The 16444-nt window shown below is 39.3% G+C and overlaps 1 protein-coding gene across 16 annotated transcripts in view; it reads left to right on the forward strand.

The window, feature by feature from the left end:
- The window catches only part of UNC5D (unc-5 netrin receptor D), a 726786-nt gene that overhangs the window by 658614 nt on the left and 51728 nt on the right, over positions 1-16444 (forward strand). For 15 of the 16 annotated variants that reach the window (XM_054700868.1, XM_054700869.1, XM_054700865.1 and 12 more), the window contains 2 exons: positions 1621-1998; positions 6543-6627. In XM_054700868.1, coding sequence (XP_054556843.1) covers positions 1621-1998; positions 6543-6627 — 463 coding nt within the window. The remainder of the gene's footprint in view (positions 1-1620; positions 1999-6542; positions 6628-16444) is intronic. The other variant, XM_054700875.1, reaches the window with a different exon arrangement.

The following is a 16444-nucleotide window of genomic DNA, read 5'->3' on the forward strand; positions in this document are numbered from 1 at the left end:
TTAGTGTAGATCAGGGACTTAAAAGGATTTCTAAGGAGAAACCTGGGAAAACAGGTAATTGACCCTAATCAGACTTGAATCAAGTCGGCACCAACTTTCTGCAATTTTGACTCTATCACACGTTCCTACTTTTATGCTTTCTTGGACTCACAAAAGCTAGGAACATCTTTCGAGTGTAGTCAAAAATTAAATGTGAGAAGGTGAAGGCTTGAGACAAAATAACCATGAAACCAGATTTAAGATTTTTCAGATCTCAGTATAAATTGTTCAAACTCTTTTTAGACATCAGCTAGTTCTTGAGTCCCACTTTTTACTTGAGAAGGCCATGGCCAAGAGCAAATTCGGTACCTGTAAAACTCAGTGCAGTTCCATTAAAAGCACAACCCCCTGATTGCGCTCATGCCTTGGCACAAGAGCCTCACACATGGAAAAATGCTATCATCAAGGAGTCTCTCTGGCCACAAGGTTATTTCATCTCATCCTGAACTCTATGCTTTTGGATTCTTAGAATGTTAGAATGAGAGGTGGAAAAGTCAGGGTTATAGGTTCCCTGCCCGTTTTGCTACAAAATTATGAAAATAGAAAAATACAGGCTAATAGGACCTAGAATTGCAAGACTTTCAGACATATCATACTTTAAACATTTTTGTCAAGCTCCAAAGGAAAATTGTTTTATATGGTTTGAGTTTCAATTTGAGATGTCACATTGATGGACTGATAGGGGTGGGAGTTTTGGGATTCAGGGTTATTTTGTTATTTACTAATAAATGAGATTACTTCATCACAAGAAAATATCACAGCATTTCTTTTTAATATTTGGCTTGGAAAAAATTGGTAAGCGCCAACAGATGAGAAAGTCCTATTTCTCATGGCTTTGTAAATATTTTTTTAAAATTCATTTTAAGATGAAAAGGAAGCCGTTCTCCGTGGCTTCCTACATAGAATCTGAGTCTCTCATCGTCTCTTGTGGGGCCTCCTCCCCTCGCAGAGTGACATATGCGTTATTAGCGCAAATTGGCTGCTCAGACAGGGAGCGAGTCATAAAGCCCCTGACCCTTTTGCTCTGAGGACAAATTATTTCCTCCCCCGGCTCCAAAACCTGCCCAGAATTCCACGTGATGTGCTGGCACCGACACAGCTCCCGTTATAAACGGCACTACCTAGTCACCACGCTGTGTCATCTCTTGCCATTTAGAATGAACAGATGTTATTTTTGCTCCAAAATGGATTGGAAAACATCTTTCTTTTTTTTTTTTTTAAAGCTTCCCTTTGCCAGTTAAAGTCATCACATAAACATAATACCTGAGTTAGTTGCCTGACAGAGTGCCAGAAATACTTGTTTTGAAAAGGTAGCGTGCAAGGAACTCTGGGAAGCAAATGATTTGAGTCAACCACTTTCAGAGAAATGACAATAAAAGGCAGAGCTCCCCGTTCCAAGGCTCTAGTCACTGGTGACCAGCCCGTTGGGGCTGTCCCAGAAGCTCTGGTGGCCTGCGCGGGTTGTTCTGTCATGAGCAGCTGGCAAGTACACAGGAGGGGCTGCACAGAGTAGAGGCAGATGAAGAGATAGTAACTGTGATGACTTAGTTTCTGAATGACAGATCAGTATTCTTTTACCAGGTAACTCCCTGCTCTTGAATCCCTCCATGCAACCAGACCTGACAGTGAGCCGAACATACAGCGGGCCCATCTGCCTCCAGGATCCCCTGGACAAAGAACTCATGACAGAATCCTCGCTTTTTAACCCTTTGTCGGACATCAAAGTCAAAGTCCAGAGCTCCTTCATGGTTTCCCTCGGAGTGTCTGAAAGAGCTGAGTTCCATGGCAAGAATCATTCCGGGACTTTCCCCCATGGAAACAACCGCAGCTTTAGTACAATGCACCCCAGAAATAAAACACCCTACATCCAAAACCTCTCATCACTCCCCACAAGGACAGAACTGAGAACGACAGGTGTCTTTGGCCATTTAGGAGGACGTTTAGTAATGCCAAATACAGGTGGGTGGTGTGTGTTGGTGTATTTTCCAGCCTTTGTTCAAACCTTTTGTATTTATACAATTGCATCTGCCAGTCATTCATAAGATGTTTACCATCCCCTGTCAGAGCAAAATACCAGACCCATCAGCCCTTGATTTACAAAACAAAGTAAACCAGGACCAATACTGGTTAGATTTTGCAGTCTTCATCTCAGTATGGACTGAATACTGACTGCATTTAATGCTGGGTTAGAGTTGACAGCCATGTTTGTTCAGAAGGCTTGGGTAGTCCCCAGAGTCAAGCCCCTTTGAGATATATTTTCTAAAATATGATCAGAAAGCCCTGTAAGTGTTCTTTACCAGAAAATACCATGTTTATAGCCAAGTATGGTTTATGTGCTGGTATGTAATTTAGTAAAATGATACCCAATCAGATTTCCTCAGTTACTGCAATAATAAATACTGTCAGTGTCCTTAGACCTTGCTATAATGTTACTTTATGATGAGCAGTGGAAAGGTTTACTATGACATTACTCTGGAATTCAAACTTCAGTTCCGGAGCTATAACATAAATCCAATTAGTTCCGCAGTATGTCCCCCATTGGTTGGAAGGGAGCTTTACTTGATGTTTTGACAAGGATACATAAGGATGTACAGCCCAGATACCTTTTAAGATGACATTCTATCTGTGGATTAGTCTTCACAATTGCCATCTGAGACTGAACTGGATGACAGAGAGGGCAATCTCTCCTTTGATCTCTAGGCAAGGAAAACTAGGGGGTGTTCTATATCATGGCTGAGAGGGCAAAGAACAAGTGTCATTAAACAGCAGGTTAGCACCAAGTTAGGACCATCATGGAGGGCCTTGGCAGAATTTTCTCTAGGGTAGATCTTACAAACCTCTCCAAATTGAACATTTTATCTTGTAAAATGAAATCTGTAACAGGACTAGTCTGATGCTACCATCCCAGCTAACTGAAATGCTAGTAGCTTAGTGATTTGAGACTGCAATTTATTTCCAGTTAATGAATGCTGTCTCATTCTTCTACATCAGTCACTTCCTTAAAAACTTTTTTCACACAAATGATCCTCAGAGGCAGCCCTAATAATGATTTTGTTTTCTACATTTCCAATTCTCTAAATCATCCTTGGTCATTGTTTTAAGACTTGGTAAAGATCTTCATTTAAATATGTATGAATGTCAATGTGTGATGTAATCCTCCCTGGCAGATAGGAGACTTTACTGTTGAACAAGGGAGTCATTACAAAGTACCCTTCTTGTAAGAACCTAAATACTGGGAACTGTGGGTTCCAGAAAAAAGAAATAGTACAAGACACTGAGTCTTGCTGCCATTTCAGCGAGACTAAGCTATACACACCTGAATCATAAAAGCTCATTGCACATTGATATTTTATGCATGGGCTAGATGCATAACCCTCCACTCTCTTATTTTGGCACTAAGGAGGCTCTCTGGATAGTTATTGGTTGAATAACTTCTCATCCTCATTTGTTAAGAGTGTGTATATGTGTTTGTTTATGCATATGTGGAGGAAATGCCAAGATCATCCTATTCTTTGGGTATATTTGTTTAACATTCATCCAGGAGTGTGAGATGAAAGATTTTTCTTTTTCTTCCCTTCTGAGTTGAGAAGCACTTGTGGTGAAAACTCAAAGTTCTGATGACAATGATTCCCAAACAGTTACTTTGTGAAGGGGCATGCTCTAAGCTAACATGAAGCCCCAAACAGGATTGGAGTTGTTCACCGGGAATGAGTTTAATGAAAAATAAGTGTGGGGAATTGAAACATATGTTCTGTTATTTGCAGAACATAAATGTAAAATATGCCCTAAGGAGATAAAATGTAAAGAAGCAAGGCACAGAAATTAGATTGTTCAAATGACATCCATCCCAAATAATTGAATGGTACCTGACAATAAAGATTTGGGTGACCCACACTATAAAAATCATTTATTATGTAAAATATGAAACAAGAAACTCAGGTGGTGCTGTTGTCATATCAAAAGGCTGTAGGGGCAGTAGGTAGAGTTTAGGGGAGAATACATATCTAAAATGAGTTTCTTTAGAGGACCATGAACAGAAAGATGCTCCACAGTGCCTTTCAGTCTTCATAAAATATACCACCACCAATACTACCACACCCTATTCCCCTCCCCCCACACACAAATACACCCCTTGCCTCTATGTTTGCCTACTTTCAGACTTCACACACAATTTGCATACTTGGGCTGGGGAAGAGTAATCTTACAATGTCTTATAGGAAAATGAAATAATTTAAAATGATGAGGATTCTTTAGATTCAGATCAAATTTAGGAGTATTATGAATAACTTTTTTAATCTAAATGCAGGGAATTAAATGGACTTGAAAGGGATGAATGTGACCTGTTCTACAGACAGCATTTCTCAGAAGTCACTCATACTTATTCTGATTCGGGCTGAGAGTTGATAGCTGGTCCTGATCTACAGAATACAGCCTGTCTCAAAGCCTAGTTTTGATTTTATTAAAGAGTTTTGAATCATATTCATATATTCATATTTCGGTTTTTGGAGTGCTAGGCCTTGTTCAAGGTGTTATCCATGTAACACAGCATTACTGCCTCTTTATTGTTGCTAGGCAGTTTATGACTTCCTCTATTTGAAGGTTTAGAAGAGGCAAACTAATAATCTAATGTGAGAAAGAAAATAGCTGATTTGGGGGGTTGGCAGTTGAGGGATTGCCTTCTACAGGGCACAAGGAAACTTTTTGATGGTAGAAATGTTCTACAACTGAAGGCCATAGTTTTCATGTGAAAAGTCTACATTTGCCAAAAACTCAGTCTGTACACTTGAAGTGGGTACATTCCATTGCATGTGACTTTTACATCAATAAAGGAAAACACAGGAAAAGAAAAACGGGAGTACAATAAAGTGATTGCTATGGGTTAATGGCCTAAGATGACCCAGTGGCAGCTTCCTGCACTTCTGTGTTGAAGGAAGGACTGAATGTCTCTGTTGTCCTAGAGTGTCTTACAGAGAGGTAACAGAGAAAGTTCTCTATCACACTATGGATACGTATCCCCCAGGTTGACATCCTGTGTATTATGACATCTGCTCAACAGCAGGGGAGGATATAATGAAGGCCACTTCATTTAGCAACTACCTTTAAGGAAGAATAGGAAATGATAGGCATAGCCTGGTCAGATGCCCTTAAGTATGGCAATTGCAGTTCCTCTACTATTGATGTTAAGGTCCAGAATATAAATGGATACCATTGCTGAAAAGCTCTAAGCAAGATTTGCATGTGCCTCATTCTTAGTACTAGTGAAAGGTACTCATGCTAACTAGCATATTACTATATATAATATAGTATGTATATATATTATACATGTGCTTCTATTATATGTACTATAGTACATATATACTACATACATGTACTTCTGTATATAGTACACATATATATAATGAACATATATAATGCTCATAAGTGTGAATCACAAATAACTTGTTTTGCAATGTGTCTTGCATTCCTTGATTCCATAGCAAGCTAACAGGTACACAGAAGGATATCAGTAAAGCCATCTCTAGATTTAAATTATCAGAAACCTGAAAGGTTTCTGTGTGGCTACATTAGCGCTAATGAAAAGTTGAAAGTTGTACTATTCAAAGAAAAAGAGGATGCCCTGAGATTTTATTTTGGAAGGATCTTACTGTGTCTCCATTTCATTTCTATTTATAAATAAGAAGCTACATTAAAGAGAATCTCTGCCCTTTCTAGACTCTTTTCTCTTGGTCAGAGTGAAATATTTACTTCACAGCATTCAAGATGAGAGTGTGGACGTTTCAAATGAATGCATTGCGATGTGCTTTGCTATGCTTTCTCTCCCTGCATAATACGATTTTATTGAAGTAAGGCTACTGGGTTTTCTTTTTCAATTTGACATTGGCATAAATATGATAAAATCACCTTTAACCTTTTCTAGCTTCTGTTTACAAAGAGAGGGCTAAATAGAAGGAATGTAAGAATGATCTGTAAGCTTCCTAAGATTCTCAGTGTTGTTATTCTTTCTTGACAAAATAGATCATTCTATTAACTGCCTCCCAGATTTACTTCCAGATGCACAATTTGTAAGATAATTTGGTATGAAGCTCTAGCATCATCCCAGATACCCTTTCAGGAAACCTATGGGAAGAGACACAATAGAGAAATACTTAAAATTTTGAAGTAGGTTAGCTGATACATCATTACACTCTTTATGTTCTCAGATATATTTAATATTGCCAGGTCTCAGGACACACAATCTTGTAAGATAATTAAACAAATGCTAGGAAAATATTACAGGAAAAAAAACTAGTTTGAGTGCAGTTGAGAAATATATCCTTTTTTTGTTGTTGTTAAGAAGTGATGTTTTCTCTGTTATTATCTTGGATTTTATAAACCTTCCAAAGATCATGATTTCATAAATTGCTATGAGGACCTTTTTTATGAGCATCTGTGCGGAACTCAAGTGTTTCAAGGTAATTGGGAAATCTTTGAATAAACTTTTTTTTTTTTTTTTTCTGATTTAGGAGTGAGTTTGCTCATACCACATGGCGCCATCCCGGAGGAGAACTCTTGGGAGATTTATATGTCCATCAACCAAGGTGAACCCAGGTGAGAGACAGAAGGATAGCATATAAACATGACACCTAAATATGGAATGCAGCTCCTCCAGGAAGTCTGAAGTTATTAAAATTATATGACATGGAGATTGTGTAAGGCGAGAGTGAGCTACTTGACTATAGAGAAGGAAAACTCTCTTGCAAAAGTATTGGCTTGAATGAAAAACACAGCTCTGCCTTATTAGATATAACTAACCTAAGTTACCTCACCGACCAATAAATACAAAATAGTGATTCCCAGGCAAGTCATAAGCACATACTCCATAAATGTTCACTAAATCACAGTCTTGCAACAGAGTGCCTGGAGGCACTCTTAGATCCTAGGCATTATTCAAATGCAGAGAATGCTTGACCTGTGACTTTGTAAGGGCAATAGAAGACCAGACATAAGCTGAGAGACCTTTTCTTGGGCAGCTTTCCTCAATGTAAAAACAGTCTACACTTAATAGCTTTCAGATCTGACAGGCTTTAGCAGCATTCAATCTAATTACATGAACAAATATACAAATCTTGTTACATACTCTTAATGAAAGCAGTTGGTTATTTTCTTAGCACAACTATACTATTTGCGGAAATGTGGCCTTCCTCCACACAAGATAAACCTAACTCTGCTTTCAAAAGCAATTTCTCTCATAAACTGGATATATACCTCTGGCATTTTCAGTCACAACATCTTGGTTATTTTAGAATAGATTTTTTTTTTTTTTTGTTAGCAAAGAACACATGAAGGAAAGACACTGAAAGGAAAAACAGCCAGAAAACAGATGGTTCGAAAAGATGTTGATAGTCATTTCCATAAAAGGATTTGTCGGTGCCCAATGGTTTTAATTTTCTGTTCTTGGGGCTTGAAAGGAATGTAAGGAAAGTTGCTAGTTGGCTGCTGGTGAGTCTCTTAGTGGATCTGCATGTGGGCTGCGCTGTTTCATGTTATTTCCTTAGTATTATTGAGCTACCTCTTTACCTATGCACCTGGAAGATAGGGCAAACTGAGGCTCAGAGATTTTTGAAAGGTTTACTCAAAAATCTTAGTTAAGCAGACCTAAAAATGGCATTTGCAGGATGAGAGTTACCATTTTTTTTTAATCCCTCTGATTTATAGAAACAGAACTGCTTAATATTGAGGTTATGGTCAATTATACATTTGCTTATAAACACATGATCTTGCAAACATCTAGAAGGAGGCAGAATCCAGTCAGCCATATCTAAATCTGACGTCCTGGATACCACCACCTCTGCATGCTCCCCCCGTCATCACTCTAATTGATCCACTGTATCTATGTCTAGACATAGTATCTGTCCCCTTCTCATTATGTGAGAGTCCACCAGAGCTGTTCACATTTCAGAGGCATCTAATTTACAACTAACCTCAGCCCCAATCTCTTACAGAAGCTGCTTAGAAAGGTCGGAACTAGAAAGTGCCAAAGGACATCAGGTATATAAAGACTTCGATGACTGAGGCAGATTGCAGTAGTCAAATAAGAGAAAGTCATAAAAACTCACCAGAATCCACATATCTTAAAAGACAAATTTGACTTCATGCAGCCATCCCCTGGACCACTTCTAGCTTTTCATGTTCCCTGTTAACCAACTGCTTCAACCACCTAAATCTCAGGTGCAAGATTATTATGGTTCCCGAGGAAAGTAGGGAGAAACAGAAACAGTTCAATCAAGACTTCAGATATCTGAGCACTGTACTTCCTTGTCTAGTAAATGGAGGAGAAAATAAAATTGTTGAAGGCACACACACCTTTTTAGGTTGTTCTAACCTTTCACATGTCCCTGTCTCTCAAGGAATTGACTGCTACTGGGCTCTGGCCCATTTAGCTTCCTCAGAAGTCCTCACTCGCCTTTGAGCAGCACCAAACTACTGCCAAAACATTAAAATAGAAAAGGTCTTACTGCTTTTTTAAGTTCAGGTGAATTTCTTTCCATCTCTTCTTGGATCCAAGTTCTTCAACTTTGAATCCAGTCATTAATCTGGAGTTCATTTATGTAGCTATTTAGAGGCATCCTGTGTTTGAAACATCAGCTGAAAGCCCATTTTCATCTTGTGCTGTCATTCTGAACTTGTGCTCAGAATAAGGTCAATCTTCCTCAAATTCAAAGAGCTGGAGCAACACTGCTGCCCTTCATTTTTGCCTCCACACACAGAGAAGTACAGTGGGATCCTCCAAACATCATCTTTCATTTTCCCCATCAGTAATGCACTTTGGTTACTCCTTTCTGGGTTCCACCCTGGTGTAGCTGGATAATGATTTAGTGGAACTGTAATTGATATCACTGATCCACATTCTGTACCCAGTTCCCAGGGACATGGCTATATGGAATGAACCACAGATTTCAAATAACTCACTGTGTTCAAATAGTGTCAGGTTGTTATATTTTGATGCCATTTTAAGTGAGGTTGCTCATTGTCTGAAGGTACTCCATCTCCTTTGTGAGATCTATGTGCATTCCTAGAAGTTTCTAGGAGGACATTCTATACTTAATGCAAAGTGACATGTCGTCACTCAATATCCCTACTCTGTTGATACTTTCAGACTGGACCAGCCATCTTAATGAATCTTTTCAACCTGCTCCAGCAGTCTAGAACTTTGGTTGGTACAATGCTTAAGAAAATTTCCCTGCCTAATTTTTGTATATATATACTTAATTGGGTTGCTAGAAGTGGGGGCGGGGAGCTTTGCATCCTTGAAAAAGTAACAATTACATTCCTATATTTCAGTGTAATTTGCAAAGTGATTTAATGTACATTTGACTCCAACTCTACCCCAGGTTTTGCCACAGACAGAAGCAGTGGGGAGTTTCATGCACCAAGGATCACTCACTCACAAAGCAGAGGACACTGAGTACTATCACCAAACAGGAACTAGACACATCCCCCACCCAAGGGCAATGGCAAGAAATTGCAGCTGCCAGAATATTTGCTGAAGCCCTTGGGCTCCTCCTGGATCAAGGATATTTACACAGCAAACATAATGCCAAAAGTTGCATCCTTTATTACAAACCCCCATGGTGGGGAGGAAACCATTCTCCCCAAAGCTAGTCTCTTTTCTCAGACTTTAATTTGAAAAACTCTTGGTTTGTCTGATTTTTTGGGGGGTGGAGGGATTAGGGGAGGGTGGTTTGCAAGTCTTCATCCTTTCTAATCAGGTTTTAATACAATTTTTATAAAATTAAGGTATTTAAACAAGGGAATTAAAAAAAATCAACTGTCTCAGAGATTCCACAGGCATTATAATAAGAAAATGATATTGATGTTGCACTATCTTCCCACTATGCATCTCCCAGCTCTCTTTCTGCAACCCTCCCCTTGCAGTGGTTAGAGAGTAAAGAACTGGACCAGAAAATTATTAGATGGAGTTTTCTTCTGAGAAGCAATAAAATGAAACCAAAGGCAAACATTCATTTCTTTTTCCAATTACATTGTCATGTGGATATTCCTGACCAAATGGTTAGACTAGAATTGGAAATCTAAGTAATCTTCTTGAAGAATTTACAAAAGCACACTTATTTTGCAATTTGGAATCACATGGGATATTTCATTTCTTTCTTGCTATCAAATAGTGTGGTCTGCCCAGTGGCTACATCATCTTGGGGTGCAGATCGGGAAGGTAATTAGGTGATCTTATGAAACATTATTTAAGGTATTTAAGGTGCAGTGGTTTTAATAGCAAAGTATAAAATAAGATCAATACAAGACTAGGAAGATAGAAGAAGCAGCAGCTCTGGGCGATGGAAGCAAGAAGGTAGACTGTTTTCCAGAAGAGTCGTAGCTGAACCTTGCAGTATAGGCTCCTCCTGTAGAAGGGCTTCATGTGACTTTTGCTCTACAGCAGCAAGGGCAACACCCACATTACAGAATCATAAATATGCGCACACATGTTGGCTTCCCTCTGCCATTGTGCCTAATAGAGGACCTAAGCACAGACATGTCCTCAGACTGTCCAGGAACACCTCATTGCAGAAGAATGTGAACAAAATGTGTCTGGGTATCATTATGCTCATAAAAATGGAGTTCTAATGAAACAAATCAGTAGTGAATTATTCTTTATGTCAAAGCACACATCTGATCATTCTAAAATATCTCATTTGAATAAAATGAAACTGCTACATTTTTCCTGGGGCATCTGAAGGCTGATTTTTTAGAAGCAAGAGATCCCTGCCAACCAGGCTACTGCAGTTAGTGTCATGGTCCCTGTCAAAATCTTGTCTCTTGGTCGCCAAATAAGAGCACCTGCCTTCAGCTCTACCCTGACACCAGGTGACCTCAGGACAGTTCCAGAGGGGAGCCAACCTGACTACAAACGTCTGGCCTGCTCTGCATCTCTGTTCACCTTATCCAGCTTGAAGGATTAAGTTTTGTCTCAAGTCATCTCCCAGCTCAGGCTAAATATACTGCATTCCACTATATTTGGTGTAGAGGCAATGTAGATATTTCTAGAATCATTTTCACAGTTGATATTATGAGCTAAATTCAGTTAATAATTATTAAGTGCTAAATGTATTCAGTATCATGGGCCAAGATGAATAAGATCTCTTACACCTTAGATTATCTCTGGTGGAGGTGAGGGTTGGAGGAGGCAGGTTGTCCATATGTATTAGGATGGTGTTTGGGGACACAGTGAACTTTTTCTGTAATTTTTTGAAATTGACAGAGCTCCAATCTGACTAGGAAAACAAACAAACAAACATAGAACTTAGTAACCCAACACCTTAATTTCAGGTATTTGCCAATTACTTTGCCACAGCTCATGTTGCTGCCTCCCTCAGGGCCTGCTGAGAAGCATCATTTTGTCAGAATGGCCACTCCCCCAGCCACTAATACAATGCTCCCTCCCTCTCCCTACTGACAAAAGAATGGAATTTGAAGAAAAGTGACATCTTGGAAGAGTACACTTTAAAAAAAATGTGTTCCTGCCAGAGAGTAACCTTAAGAGAATTACTAATAAAATCTGGGTCATCTGCAGGAAGTGAACCATGATCCTTAATTTTCTCCTCCTTCCTTTGTTCACTTTATTCCATGCTACTGGGGAGTGGGAGTGAGTGAGGGGGTTGTTGAGAAGAGAGAGCATGCTGTTAAAGCCAAGGAGAAAGAGAGGTAAACAGTACTTCCATAATTTCCAGGTCCCTATATATCCCAAGAGATAGAGAAGATGAACTCTAGTCAGGAACTGGGACCAGACAGGTGAAATGAAAAACAGATTTGCCAGCAGCCACTTCAATGTGAGGCTCAGAGGGCAGAGGCAGGTGTGGTGAGCTGAGAACCAGTCAGCAGATGGACCTGAAACCCACATGTAATTACAGATGCTCAGGGGCAACTCTTTGCCATCCAATCACCTGCACCCTCTGTCAGTGAGTACTTCTAGAGTCATGGACCATCTATACTTAATCCATTAATTATCTTAAGATAACAAGTCATCAGGACGCAGAAACATTAATTCCAAAGAGCACCTGAACCCCTCTGTTTATAGCAGCACTATTTACAATAGCTAAGCTTTGGAAACAGCCCAAATGCCCAAAAATAGATGACTGGATCAAGAAGATGTGCTACATATACACAATGGAATATTACTCAGCAGTCAAAAAAGATAAACACATGCAATTTGCAGCAACATGGATGGAACTGGAAGGGCTCATGCTCAGCGAAATAAGCCAGAAAGAAAAAGAAAAATGCCGGATGGTCTCACTCATAGTAGAAATCTAGAAAACCTAATTAAGGGACCAGGAAAAAGCATAACTATAAGAAAGAAAAAATCAAAATCAACAAACAATTATGAACCAGAGACACACTATGAGGGTGGAGGGTGGGAAAAGGAGGGATTTGGGTCAAAATAAGGGGGTTGCAATTGTATGGGGAATATAAAAATAAAATTAAAAAATGATAACAAGTCATCCAAGATAAAGATGGCCATCTTACCATAGGTAGTTAAAGAGAAAATGTGGTTTTCCTTCTCTTTCTGCCACAATATCATAGGGGTAATCTCATGGAGGAAGGCCTATACAAGGGAGCACACAGCCTGTTCCCTCCTCTCCAGTCCAAGAATCTAGAGCCTCATGTGCAAATGTGCACTTGCATGAGTGTGCACACATGTGTCTGTGTGCATGAATGCTGGGGCTGGGGTTGGAATTTTGAGCCAGATTAAGAGTCAAGTTTTTAAATGAAAAAAATAAAATGAATCCTAAACAAGATATTAAACTGTTTTGATGGCTAAATGTTATACTAAAAAGTTATAGAATCACAATGAAAGGTCTTCAAGGGATCTTGGTACTATGGACAGTTCCACTAAGCACAATTATTAGCAATTACTAAAATAATTACAACCACTTAATAGCACAATAAAGTAAACCCAGTTACTTAAATGAATAATTATACCATAATGTGATACATGTGGTGACAAAGACACACAAATGTTCACTATTAATGAGGGATAAACCCTATCTAAAGGATCAGGGGAAGTTTCATGGAGGAAGTAACATTTGACTCAAAGAGAATATTATGTGCAAAAGGCACAGAGCTATAAATAGCATTGTGTCTTGGAACTAAGAAAATCAGAACAAAATACGGTAGAAGAATGTAAGGAAAAGGTTTTAAAAAATAAGCAAGGACAACACCATATAGAGTACTTTTGCCTCCTAGGGAAAATTGAAATTTGTTAGTGAGTAGGGATTGATGAGGCTTAAAAATTAGGAGACCTGAGCATATTCACATTTTAGATATATAATCCTCCACTTCATGTTCACTGTCTGCCCAAGTTCAAGTCTTCATCCTGCCAGGGCTTTCTGTGAGTACATTGAACATGTGCCTCATATTGCCTGGCACAATTATTTATAGTGCCCCTTTTCACCCTCGAAAGTATGTCAATTTGTACAGTAAATTATAGTCACTCTACTTTGGAGTGGCCTTGTTTCTAGTTGTGAACATTTTAAATCCTTTCTCTAATCCTACATTGCTGTCAGTAGGAAGTTTTGAAAGAGATTTGGGGAGGAACTCAGCGAGAGAGAGAGAGAGAGAGAGAGAGAGAGAGAGAGAGAGAGAGAGAGAGAGAGTGTGTGTGTGTGTGTGTGTTAATGTGGTGAAAGAGATGAAGGAGTGGAAGATAATTCCCAGAATAGTGACTTGGGAACTGATGATTAATTAGTAGAGAGACATTTGCCAGCAGAGGGTCACCTGAGAGTTTGTCATAGTTGCTCCAGGAGCAACTTTGGGTTTATTTCCTGGGAATAAATACAGGTCTGTCTTTGACTTACAAAAGGAGGGGTAGGAAGAACACTGATTAAAGAAAAACTAAAAAAAAAAAAAAAGGGCTAATATAATTTATAACCAAGAAAAACGATGACTGCTAAATCAAATGACATTGGAACTAGAACTAACAGCAAGACTTCACCATCTTGGGAAGAGACTATGCTTGCTGCTTTCCCTCACACAAAGAAAAACCTGCTGGCTTCCTTTGTTTTCTTTGCCTTCCTAGCTAGATAAGAAGCTGCCAATCCTGGTGTTCACTGAAGTGAATTGATCATGTATATAACTTGTCAGGAAAGTATTGCCCACCTAGGGGTTGGCATCCCATGAGAAAGAATTATCAGAAGTGAGATGGTGTAGTAAAGTGATAAGAACACAAGGAGGCAGAAGATCTGAGTTCTAATCCCCCTTGCTACTTATAGACTGTATGACCATTTCTTTCTCTAGGCCTCAATTTTATCTTCTATCAATTTTGTCTATTAACTGCATTCTAGGATTTTAGCGAAGGCGACAAAATGACTTTATACCCTTAGCTAGCATATGGGAAGTCCTGTGTGCAAACCACTACAATAAGGTTTGGATTGATGGCAACATCAAAAAAACAGAAACTGCAGGTGGGGCTAGAAATGGTAAACACAGTCACTAAGCCAGCTCTAGAAGTGAAAAATCTAACAGCTGTAGCAAGCATCAGACTGCTATAGGAAGTATCCAGAGGCACAGAGCAGAGGTGGGATATGGAGATGGAGGACCCTTGCAGAAAAATCACTGGTCCTTACATATAAGCCTAATCATACCCTAGAAGTAATTAATTTATCAATAGATAACAATTCCACAAAGGAATGAACCCTCCCCAAATGAACACTATCAGCAGCCCTCCTGCCTATGATTATGCAGGTGTTTCTTTTCATAAACCCTTTCCCTTTACAAAACAGCAGCAGCCACTCTTCCTGCCCACTTGTGTCTGTGCAAGCATCTTCTCCCTTTTTTTTTTTTTGAAATATAGTGAACTTGCCCTTTGGATATAATCAAAAAAATTAAAGTCAAGAACCTTGTGAAGGCATAAAGGACTCCTTGTGCCAGGTCCTCTGCATCCACCTCCACATCTCATAACATTCTGGCCTATGATTTATACCTTAAAGGTACAATGTATGGATCCAAATTTAAAGTCTCTGTGAGCTTACAATATGAAGTGATTGCAGTGGCCCAGAAGAGTCTTTGATTAAAGATGCAATGGACAAGATAACAATGGTTTGTGGATGTTAAGAGAAATGAATGGAAAAGTGTGCTCCAGGTGAGTTGGTATGTAGGTATTTAGAGATCAATGACCTGTCTAGTTGGGCAGGTGGCGTATGCCACCTTGAACAAGCTTTGAGACTATTCACTTTGCCAGACTTTTCTTGGTAGTGATGGAGAGAAGCACATTGTGTTTCTGTTGAATGGTGCTTCATGGATTTGGATCCAGTTTATTGCTTTGAGTTTTAGAAAATTTAATGGGAAGTATCAAACTGATAGCACATACCTTTCCCTCTGAGGAGATCTGGCATTAATTAATTCTATAACAGCCACAGGGAACTGCTGAGGAGATACGTTCCCTAAGTAACAAAGACTTTTTTTGCTAGTGCAAGGGGAGTAAATTGCTGCCATTTGGGAGACATTAATTCGTGCAGGCTACCAGTGCCATGCAGTGTAATAAAAGGGGCAATTTATCAAATGGTATCTTAATGGCCTAGAAGGGTTAATGCACCTTTAGCTGAAGATTGTGCTCTTTTCTGCAGTCAAATCATGATGATTTCTTCACAAAGTCATTTAAGTTAGAATAGAACACCATTACCCCCAAAAGTGAGGAGAAGAAGGGAGAAATAGAGAAAGAGGAGGAAAACAGGAGGGGAGGAATTCTCCCACTGTATTTTATGATCTGCTTTTTTTTGGAAAAGAGACTTTCCCTACACCATGTTCTTCACCACCCCATCCACCTCACACTCCCTTGGTTACAAACACCCATAAATAAAAATTGCCAGCATTTTAATCAAAGCAAATTTACAGCCTACGTGAACTCACAATGTGAAGTGATTACAGTGGTCCAGGGGAGTCTTTAATTAAAGATGCCATTGACAAGATAACAATGGTTTGTGAATGTTGTTAATAGACCTGAAGGGAAGCCGCACCTTCGTTCCATAAGAGGAAAGTCATTGGTTCATGAGTTTGATTGCACATTGTAAAGGAACACCACATACTGTAATTATTTTTATTTGTATGTGCCATCTCTTTTATTACCCATGTGCTGAGTAGAAATAACCTGTCCAATTAAGATATTTAATATATATCATCCTTTCCACTTCACTTAGTTATAGCCTAATAAAAATGCCTGGAGAATACACTAGCCCACACACAGGCTGCCTCCACGCTTTCTAAGACAACTCACACAGTCCACTGAAAACCTGCATGACCCCCTCCCTCACTCGCCCTTGGTTATAATCTTTAAGACAAACCATAACAACTTTCCAGGACCCCATAAAAGTGTATGAACATAAAGAGCTTCACTTTGGAAATTCAGGTGGGGTGCTGG

Source organism: Talpa occidentalis, unplaced genomic scaffold (genome assembly GCF_014898055.3).
Source record: "Talpa occidentalis isolate TD23 unplaced genomic scaffold, MPIMG_talOcc4v2.1 talOcc4.4, whole genome shotgun sequence".
Taxonomy (NCBI): Eukaryota; Metazoa; Chordata; class Mammalia; order Eulipotyphla; family Talpidae; genus Talpa; species Talpa occidentalis.